Source organism: Morus notabilis, unplaced genomic scaffold (genome assembly GCF_000414095.1).
Source record: "Morus notabilis unplaced genomic scaffold, ASM41409v2 Scaffold1158, whole genome shotgun sequence".
In the NCBI taxonomy this organism is placed as follows: Eukaryota; Viridiplantae; Streptophyta; class Magnoliopsida; order Rosales; family Moraceae; genus Morus; species Morus notabilis.
This window is the reverse complement of record NW_010363760.1, coordinates 26,882-37,940: the sequence shown is the minus strand read 5'-3', so window position 1 is coordinate 37,940 and position 11,059 is coordinate 26,882. Positions and strand designations below refer to the sequence as shown.

Genomic DNA, 11,059 nt, shown 5'->3' with positions numbered 1-11,059 from the left:
GTACATATTCATCTTATAGCTGTCATTACTGTATACTTTAACACTTACAGGAAGCATCTGAATAAATATTCAAAAATATATTATCTTGGCCCCCTGGTGACTGATGCCGGACCAAAACTAGGTTTTGCAAAAATCTGAAATTTCTCTTTGATCTGATTTATTTATTTATTTATTTTTGCTGAGAAGTATTTTAGATTTTTTGTGTTTTGAGTAAATTTACTTATAAATATTTGTTTTCTTTTTTACTGTCCTATAACAAGTTCGCAAAGGGTACTTTGGCCATTTTTGAAAAGTTTTAGCTTGCGAGTTTAATGTTTGGGAGTTTTTAAGAATACAGTGATAATCATAGTATTCGCAAAAAGGGGATAGATAATGCGGTGCATAAGGATTAAGTCTTTATGACATGTAAATTTTTTTATTTTCACGAGTTTTTTGGGCGATGTCGGCTTTAGATGAAACATATGTGTTTTCTGAGTGGAAACGGTCCGACGGACAAAACTCGTCGCTTTGCCGTGATGTGAGACGTTTTTCGGGCAAATTTTATCATTTAGGCCCAAAAGGGCTTTTTTCCATTTTTAGTAACTTTTGTTTTAATATTAAGTTGACCGAAGAAATTCGGACTCCAGTTCCGATTGCATTTTCTTTTTTCCTTATGTCTAGTAGTTTTAATTTTAGTTTCCAGCCCAAAATATGGAAAATTTTGCTTCATTATTTTTAATTATAGAATAAGCTAATTTTCAGTTTCTGTTTTGCCTATTTATATGGAGTCCTCCTATAGTGAAAACCAGTCCAATTTTAAGAAAATTTCAGATTTTCCTTTTAAATTTCCTTCTTCCAAATTCTAGTATTGTGTGTAAATCAATGGTTTTTGAAATAATTTTTTTGATATTCTGTATAAATCAACAGGTTAATTGATTTCCCCTTTTATTCTACCGTTTCGTTCTTCCTTTAATTAAGCTTCCGCTACCTCAGTAGAGCATGACATGATTTTGATAAGATAAGTTTAGGTATTTATGTTTTATATCCTTACTTTATAAGATTAGATGTTCACCGACTACAATAATAGAATGTTAAAGGAATTCACGTGATCATGTAGCACTTTAAAATAATCCCGTTAAATCCAAAGCACGTAATAGTATGGAATTAATAATTAAAGCTACAGGGAATTTCTTAATGGTATGATCATCTTCTATAAAAGGGTGTTAAGTGCAAATACTTTTTCTCCCAACAAATCATCCTTCTTGTTCCTAGGCTTCTCTATTATCATATTGAAAAAAAAAAGAAAATGTCGTCGGATGTCTGTGGAAAGCTGGAGACAGATGTAGAAAGCGAAGCTTCTCCCAAGAAGTTCCATGACATATACAAGCACAGACCTCACCACATATCCAATCATTCAAGCGACAAAGTTCATGGTTGTGAAATACATGAAGGTGAATGGGGGACTGTGGGCTCTGTCATCTCCTGGAACTACTTCCATGGTAATAATTTTTAAATAAGCTCAAATCGTAATCTTCCTTTCTTCAATGGTAGAAATTTTGATATTTTCATCTCATGATGGTATACTAGTGCATGTTTTTTTTAGCATATAAAAGAAAATATATGAAAATCAACTCTTCCAAAATTTAACAAAAATTTTAATGGGAGTTAGACGGTTCAAAAATATTCATGACCACTTGAATGTAATATAATTTTAGAATATTATGGATAAACCTCATGATCCATCTTTTATGTGGCGTTTGGTTTATGGGTTCAGAACCATGGTTCATGATTTTGATTTTTGAAATTTAATTTTTTTATGAGAGAAAAATACTGTAGCGAACAAAGAACCATGGTCCAGAACCAGGCCAGAACTCTCGAAACAAACGAAGTATTAATTGTTCACTTTGAATTTCAAAATATTATTATGTATGTGAAATCTAAACCTGATGTGTATAAAACCCCTAGATGGGAAGCCGAGAGTCGCGAAGGAAATAGTTGAAGCCATAGATGACGAGAAGAATTTAATCACTTTCAGAGTGATTGAAGGAGACCTTATGGAGCACTTCAAGAGCTTCATTATCACTATCCAAGCTAACCCCAAACCTGAGGGTGAGGGAAGCATTGTGCACTGGACTCTGGAGTATGAAAAGCATCATGGTGAAATTATAGACCCCCACACACTGCTTCAGTTACTCGCTGATATCTCGAAAGATCTTGAAAATCACCTTCTCGAATATGAAGCTGAGGCTGGAACTCAAGCTGTGGTTTGATAAGAAAAGGTTATGGTGGTTTGCTCATAATACTATTGTACGTGTAAAATAAATTAGGTGGTGATCATATATGAAAGAAGTATGCGTGTATACATATTATATATATATATATATATATGTATGTATATATGTGTGTGTGTGTGCGCGCGCGCGCGCTTGTTCATCGTTTTGTGACCTAAATATGAAATATGTATGTCTTGAGGAGATTGCTGTGTGTATTTCCAGTTTGGCAAATATTTCCAAGCGTTTATTAATATTTGGCATGATCTGTTTCTCTTATGGGTGTTTTGGAAATTCATGGTCTTGGGTTTCTCTAATGTTCATATGAACAGATCTGATCCATCAATTAACCCAATTTTTTTCTTGTCCTTTTTTTTTTAATAAAAGTAATAATCTGGACAACCTTACCCGTACATATTTCAAGATCTAAAGCAATTAAAAATGTGAATAAAAAAAAAAAAGACTCACAATACTTTTTCCTTGCACTTGGAAAATTCTGTTTCTCTTGTTTAGCTGGAATAATAAATATGTCTATATTCTTAAGCATGGGAAGACATAATTGGTGTGTTTAGAACTCGTTCCAAAATAATTTTATTTTTATATGAAAATGTTTTCAATCTCAGACAAAAATCATGTTTGAAAATGCGTTTAGTAGTTTTATCAAAAGATTGCTTTCATTATTAAAAAAATTCATTAATGTCTCTTTCTCTTTGTGCTCAAGAGGGAAGAAAATGGAAACAAAAAATGAAAAACGACTAAAAGTCATTATTCATTTCTCTCTCGTTTTACACTAAATCAAAATATCATTTTCATTTCTGTTTTTTATCTTTAATTGTGCCAAACATCGTTTCTCTCTTGTTTTTATTTTTTCTTTCTCGAAAAATGTGAAAAACCAAAACAAAACTAACTCCAAACATAAGCAATAATAATTTGTCATCGCTTGATTATTTAAGGAAGGCCAGTTGAGACTAGATATATCTATAAGTTGCAGGCTTTTACCTTATATATCTTTAGCTAAACAGAAAAATCCTTCTAAAATCATCTTCTAGAATATATACAGCACAAAAATGACGAATATGAAGGGAAAGGTGGAGACTGAAATTGAAATCAACGCAAGTCCTGAGAAGTACTACAACATCCGGAAACAAGAATCTTATTATCTGGAAATTGAAATTAACCGTCGTGTCATACGCGTATGCAACACTATGACAATCCGGAACCTTCATTAAAAGTCTTAAGAAAAATTAAAAATCTTATTATAGTGTTCTATGTTATCGAATCTTATTATCGTGCCACACTTATTGTAGGAGTTCTCTCAGTTGTTAGGTTAATGAGGGATGCATTTATATTGTCTAGTTATCTATGTGACGCCTGTGTCTATGACTTTGAATTTGTGTTGTATCTTAGCCCGTTAGTGGCTCTTTATTAATATGTTTTTTGCCGATCAAAAACAAAAATCCTTATTATCATGGTTTACTCAAATAATAATGCTAGAGGACACAAATTCTTTAATCTGAACTCTTGTAACACCTATTAATAATTGATGTGGTAATCTTTTAAATATCAATCAATTAGTACGAGAATTTTATTAGAATTAGTATCCCTAGTATTATTCTTTCCGAAAAGATAAATAGTTGTGGGTAATTACATGTTTTGTCTCATGATGATCTTGTTGTAAAAACTATTAATTAGATGGGACCAGCGGGGTGTTCAAGGAGAAGGTGGAATTTGACGATGAAAACAAGGCAGTAACTTTAAACGGATTTGAAGGAGATGTGTTCAAATCTTATTAATTATGTACTCATGTGGTCGTGGTAGTTGTTTATAAATTTATCTTATATCACTAATAATCTGCAAGTTATATTTTTATAATATCTTTTATGACAGATAAAAAAAATTTTCACGTAAAAAAAAAACTATCAGTCATAAATGAATCATTTACATAATAAACTGCTATTTATTTTAAATTATTTTAAAAATACTATTCACTTAATTTAATTTTATAAATATGTTATTAACTACGATTTCCCCATGAAGATTTCGATCTCAATTTAAATCTCTCGTCATATTGAGCACTGAGTTAATAAGACATTTTATTTTTTTTTTCTAATTTATTTCTCTATTTATCAAGTTCCATTGATTCATCTGCAAGAACCTGAGGGTACAATAATCTTAATCTTTTTTTAAAGCAGCCATACAATTGTCAATGATAAAGTGTTAATAATCTCTTATACCAATTATTTCATTCTCTTAGCACATATAAAGAAAATTTAAGCATCATCAGATGTTCACTTATTGAGGACCATAATACTTGTATTATTAGTATAAAGTAGAACCATGTGTATTACATGTTTAAGCATCACCAGCTGTTCAATTAATTGAGGACCGTGATACTTGTATTATTTTAAATAAACAATGAGAAAGAATAATTTACTTATGGCAATCAAGATATCCTAAATAGGTTGACACCTGTAAAACTCTTATCATACACCAAACTCCTCACTCTATATTATTAAATAAAAGAAAGAAATCCATAATAATACAAAGGGACAAAATAGAGCAAAACTCAAAAACACACAAATATCTGCAACAAGAAGAAACGAAAAACTTTCTCAAAGACAACAGGAGGCCAAAAATAACAAGCAGTGAACTAAGGTCATAAGGTCATAAGGTCAAGCCGAAACTACCCCTTTGAAATCCTCAAATGAACGCCCATACTTGTATCAAAATTAGTAACCCACTAGTGAAAGACTAAAAAAAACAAAAAAAACATGGATCTATAAGTTGTAACCATATCTTTCAGAGCATTTGTTTTATTAGTTGTAACCATATCAAAAGGACCAATATTGAGACCGACATCCAAATTCATATATTAAATTATTAGGTCTGTTTTTGTCATTGGTGTCACAGAGAGTGTTACAACACTTTACTGTAATACTATTTTTAACAGAGAATCTAAAATTAAACCAGCAAAACAGTAATGCAAGAAAATAATGCAGAAACGTAAAGAACACTAGAAAATGGTATCGCAGTTCGGTGCGCACACCTACTCTGTGGGACCACGCCCTGACAGTGATCAATCCACTAAGTTCAAAAGATTACAAAGGACCGAACGGTCTTACTCACTCAACGACTCCCTCCTTGACGATGTTGCCGTTGCCTAAAATCTCCTTAGAAAGCTTGATCAGCGAGCACTACTCAACTTGACGGTTTCCTCCACAAACCAAATAAATCTTCTCCCGAAGAACCAACTTGAAAAGTGTTCTAACAATTCATCGCAACACATCAAACGACGCTTAGCATCCCAATCTCATTATGTCATGAACAAACGCCAGTGTTCTGTTTTCAGTACATATTCATTATCTCACGTTCTGCACTATTTCAAAACGCTCATACCACTGTATTTTCCGTCACACAATCACCAACCCTCAATCATCCACGATAAGCACATCCAATCATGGTAATATCTCCTCCATTAACACCCAAATCAAGTCACCAGCCCCAATGACAGTAAGAGGACAATTATTCCCAATATTTCTCATGATTCTTTCCTTAGATGAACCAGCCATAATGCTCCAGTGAAGGTCAACCAGCAGATGCCTATTTTAGAATACATTACAACCAATTTGCTAAAAATAAGCCAACACAAAAAACACTAACAATCTCCCCTTTTGGCTATTTTTGGCAAAACTAACATTACTAACAAAAAGTACCTATTACAAGATAAAGTATAAACTCCAACTAAGGGGTTAGTGGAATTAAGAGTTCTCCCCGTTTTGACAAATACAGCCAAAGTTCAAAAAAATATAAAAACATAAAAAGAGAGACAAAACAGAGTTATGCACCATCATTTTCTGCAGCCACAGAGGAAGACTGAATATCACCAAGAATAGCAGTAATTTCCTTCTTCTTACATCCAACCCGCTTCAATTCTTGGAGAAGATGAGTCTCATAAGTGGATAGATGTAGCGGCTCCTTTGACAGAAATTGAGCAGTCCTTGCATTTAGAACCGCCGTTGTTAACTGCGACGAACTTGTTGCAACACCACCTGAAACACTTGGTGCGACTCTTGGATCAACTTCTTCTTATTTATCCAAACTATGCTCCCCCTGAACATCATCCACATACTTTCCAGAATGCAGCTTCTTCGAGATTCTAATTACCCCCGACCCCTTCTCAAACAACTCATGAGACTTCTTGACATTGTTTTGTTTTGACAAAATCCCATAAATAAGAGACGGGAAAGACAGGACCGGATGAGTAGTGAAAGCTTCAGCATTGTTGATAATTTGATTAAATACAAACTGACCAAAATCAAAGGAGGTAGCTGTACCAATCAAGTATAGTAGCTTTGCTAGTGGCTTCTTTACTCCTGTTGCATGCATACTCGGCATCCAATTCTTCAAGGCTATCTTATGAAGAACCGAGTATTTCAGGCTCAACACTAATGCAGGGAAAGATTTTGCTGGAGGCCACTTACATCGTACATTGGCAGTAATTTCAGCAATAATCACATCATAGTCGGCCTCAAAATCCACAACCGGGTGATGACTTTCAAGAAACTCATTTATCACAGCAGGAGAAAAATCAAAGAAATGGCCTCTGACAAATACTTTATGAAACATATCAATGGCAGGATTATTAATCTCTTTCACCAAGTTTGCATAAAACTCAAGAACAACATTTTTCACAAAGGGCTGCACTTTAGTCACAGTTCCAAGCAAATTTTGCTCTTTAAGAAGCTCAAAAACTCCTATCTCCTTAAACTCAGCATCATGTACCAACCTTTCAGATAAAATTTTTCTTTGAACAACAAAAGCCCATACTTTCTCGCTCAAGTTGGAGTAGAATGTAGTGGATTTATCAGGAGTTGGAGCCTTGTTTGGTTTTCCTTTAGATGAAACGGAGACCTTCGGAGCAGTATCTTGACACTTCACCGTGGATCGAGTAACTCTGCTTGACATAGACGGGGCTGCATTTTGCTACTTATTTGATTTCTTTTGTTGAGAATTCGGCTTGCTCACCTACTCCACTTCAACCTCTTCTTCATCATCAGCAGAACGAGCCAATGGATTGAAAGATTCATCACTAAAGGAACGAAACCGCTTCTTTGAAGATGGCTGAGGAGAATTCTGTTTCTCAAAACCTGGTGGAGGCCGAGGCTTCATTTCTTGAGGATACATAGGAAAACGAGAAGTCTAAGATGGAAATCCCGGTCTCGCAGGAAATTTCATTAAATTTGGAAGAGACTCTCGCTGCGGCATTTCATCGAGCATCTGATCTGCAACATCCTTGATGAGCTTGGACGAGTTTGATGGAGGTAGTTCCTTGCCCAATAATGACACTGCTGGTGGTGGAGACACTTGAGCAGCAGTTCTTGACAAACCAGACCCACCGGAGGTCGGAGAACCTCGAGGAGTTGTGAGTAACTCTTCGGAGATACTGGGAGCTGACGGGGGCACAAATGGCACAATTGCCATGGGAGAAACTGAAACTAAGGGTGTAGGACTTAGTACCTTTGCAGATTCTGAGTTCCGGTGAGCAACAATGGAGAAACTGGAAGAGATAGGCTTCTCCTACGGCGGAGCGGAGGATTTTCTCTTCGACGACTGAGCAAACACGGCTGAAACTTTCTCACAAAACTCCTTTTGTAGATTTCAAACATCCTTGTCGAGGTCCTTTGCCCGATCACTTCGAGTACGAACCATGATGAAAGATGATGATTAATGCAAGAATAACGAAGAGGAATTGGGTGTAGAAATTTTCCCGTGAGAAGTGAAGTGAGAACCAAAAGAAAATGAAGCAGCAAAGACAAAGTAGCAACCATCCTCTTTAAAGACTAAACCATTAAAACGACAAGTTGTTTTTCTTTTTTTATTGTTGTTCAAACGAGCAGATCACATAACACAAATACCCAGTGCAGACCTCAAAGACTCAAATCGAATAGCATCAAGAGCCTTTGTAAAGATATCCGCCAACTGTTTTTTGGTAGCAACATACTCCATTAAGACAGTCTTGTTCTCCACCAGTTCCCTGATAAAATGATGTCGTATGTCAATGTGCTTCGTTCGAGAGTGTTGGACGGGATTTTTTGAAATATTTATCGCACTAGTATTATCACAGAAAATTGTCAAAACATCTTGTGAAATACCATAGTCTTCCGACATCTGCTTCATCCACAACAATTGAGTGCAACAACTTCCTGCGGCTATGTATTCAGCCTCTGCGATTGATAGAGAAATCAAGTTTTGTTTCTTACTGAACCAGGTGACAAGATTATTCCCGAAGTAGAAACATCCTCCTGAGGTGCTATTCCTGTCATCAGCATTTCCTGCCCAATCTGTATCACTAATGCCAACAAGACTAGAATTTGTATCACTAGAGAACCAAATCCCATGATCCACTGTCCCACTAACATAGTGAATAATCCTCTTTACTGCAGTCAAATGAGATTCCTTGGGATTTTCCTGATATCTAGCACAGACACCAACACTAAAGCATATATCTAGCCTACTCGCAGTTAAATACAAGAGGCTTGCAATCATACTTCGATAAAGGCTTGGATCTACAGAAACTCCACTTTCATCTTTTGTCAGCTTCTCATTCGTGCCCATAGGTGTTCTCATGTGCCTAGCCTTTTCTAGACCGAATTTCCTTCCTAGATTTCTTCCATACTTACTTTGTGAAATGAAAATTCCATTATTCATCTGTCTCACCTGCAGACCAAGGAAGTAGTTCAATTCTCCTACCATGCTCATCTCAAATTCCTTCTTCATTTGTTCAACAAATTCTTCCACTTTTGTTTGTGATGTCGAGCCAAACAAAATGTCATCCACATATATTTGAGCTATGATGATCCTTGTGCCAAATTTCTTGATAAATAGAGTCTTGTCAACTCCCCCTCTCTTGTAGCCCTTCTTGTTCAAGAAATCAGTCAGTCGTTTATACCATGCTCTTGGTGCTTGTTTAAGCCCATACAACACCTTCTCCAGTTTGTAAACATGGTCGGGATGTTGTGGATCTTCAAACCCTTTAGGTTGTTCAACAAAAACTAACTCATTCAAGAAACCATTCAGAAATGCACTCTTCACGTCCATGTGAAACAATTTTATACTCATCAGCAAGCAATTGATAGCAGGAGTTGAATCGATTCAAGTCTTGCTACCGATACGAATGTCTCATCAACATCAACACCTTCTACTTGAGTATACCCCTGTGCTGCAAGTCTAGCTTTGTTTCTCGTAATGTTTCCATGTTCATCTATCTTGTTCTTGAAAATCCACTTGGTTCCAATGACATTGGAGTTACTCGGCCTTGGAACTAAATCACATACATCATTTCTTTCGAATTGTCCTAATTCTTCCTACATGGCATTGATCCAGAGCCCATCTTCTAAAGCTTCTTTCACATTCTTTGGTTCCATTTTGGATGTATAGCACACATATCTTACAATCTCACGGTAGTTTAACCTAGGCTTGTCTCTGGTGCGTATCCCTTCATCACTACTGCCAATAATCCCTTCAGCTGGATGATTCTTTTTTATTGTGGAGGATGGTTCTTTGGTGATTGGATCTGCAACGTCAAATGCTTTTGTCTCAGCTTCTAGAGAATCTGTCTCAAACGGTGTTGCAACATTGTCTGTGACACTGTTTTCGACAGATTGTTTTTCAACTTCTTGTTCTTCAATTCCAACATCCCTGAGAGTTTCATCAACAGAAGTCATTCTAACTGCCTCTTTAAGATCATCCACCACTACGTTTGCAGATTCCATGATCGTCTGAGTTCTCTTGTTATAGACTTGACAGGCTCGGCTATTAGTAGAATAATCAAGGAATACTCCTTCATCACTTTTAGCATCAAGCTTGCTGCGCTGTTCTCGATCATTGAGAATATAGCACTCACTCCCAAAAATATGAAAATAGTTGAGATTAGGCTTTCTTCCCTTCCATATTTCATAGGGAGTAATTTGTGTACTTGGTCTAAGATACACCCGGTTGATTGTATAGCACGCAGTATTCATTGCTTCTGCCCATAATCTAAAACACAGCCTTTTGGAGTTCAGCATAACCCTTGCCATTTCTACCACACCATTCTGCTGTGGCGTTTTCAGAGCAGAGAATTCATGAGCTATTCCATGCTCGGTGCAGAAATCTGTAAAAACTGAGTTTTCAAACTCCTTTCCATGGTCGCTTCTGATTCTCACTATCTTCCCAATGTTCCAATCATGGTAATATCTCCTCCATTAACACCCAAATCAGGTCACCAGCCCCAATGGTAGTAAGAAGACAATCATTTCCAATATTTCCTACCATTCTTTCCTTAGATGAACCAGCCATAATGCTCTAGTGAAGGTCAACCAGCAGATGCCTATTTTAGAATGCATTACAACCAATTTGCTAAAAATAAGCCGAAACAAAAAAAATACTAACATAAATGACCATGTTTTGGTCAGTAAAGTTCTTCTTCCAAACGAGGAAAACCAACATCATCACTTCCTTATCGGCGTCTACATCATAAGGTTGGTCTACAACTAATTCATTAATCTTCTCCTTCTATAAAAAGTAAAGAAAATATTAATTTTTTTCTTTTTTACAAAAAGAACTTCAATACTATTCTTCTTGGACGAAAAAGAGATCATAACCAATAGAATCACTTAAGCACTCCTCAATAGTATCTTTATTATCATCAAAAAAGAAAAAAAAATCAGCAATTATTGTTTATAACATCCTTTATTATCATCAAAAAAGTAAAAAAAAAAATCAGCAATTATTGTTTATAACATCCTTTATTATCATCAAAAAAGGAAAAA

At 35.6% G+C, this 11,059-nt stretch overlaps 2 protein-coding genes across 2 annotated transcripts; one reads left to right on the top strand and one right to left on the bottom strand.

Annotated features, from left to right (window-relative positions):
- Positions 1–1,147: 1,147 nt before the first annotated feature.
- On the top strand, positions 1,148–2,526 carry LOC21410833 (MLP-like protein 43). The gene is made up of 2 exons (XM_024170034.1): positions 1,148–1,478; positions 1,945–2,526. The coding sequence occupies exons 1-2, from the start codon at positions 1,286–1,288 to the stop codon at positions 2,247–2,249; spliced, it is 498 nt and encodes a 165-aa protein (XP_024025802.1). The 5' UTR covers positions 1,148–1,285; the 3' UTR covers positions 2,250–2,526.
- A 3,560-nt stretch (positions 2,527–6,086) lies between these two features.
- On the bottom strand, positions 6,087–7,214 carry LOC112092857. The gene is made up of 2 exons (XM_024170037.1): positions 6,350–7,214; positions 6,087–6,298 (listed from the first exon to the last, which is right to left on the bottom strand). Exons 1-2 carry the CDS (start codon positions 7,212–7,214, stop codon positions 6,087–6,089), a joined length of 1,077 nt encoding a protein of 358 aa, XP_024025805.1.
- Between the last annotated feature and the right edge of the window lie 3,845 nt (positions 7,215–11,059).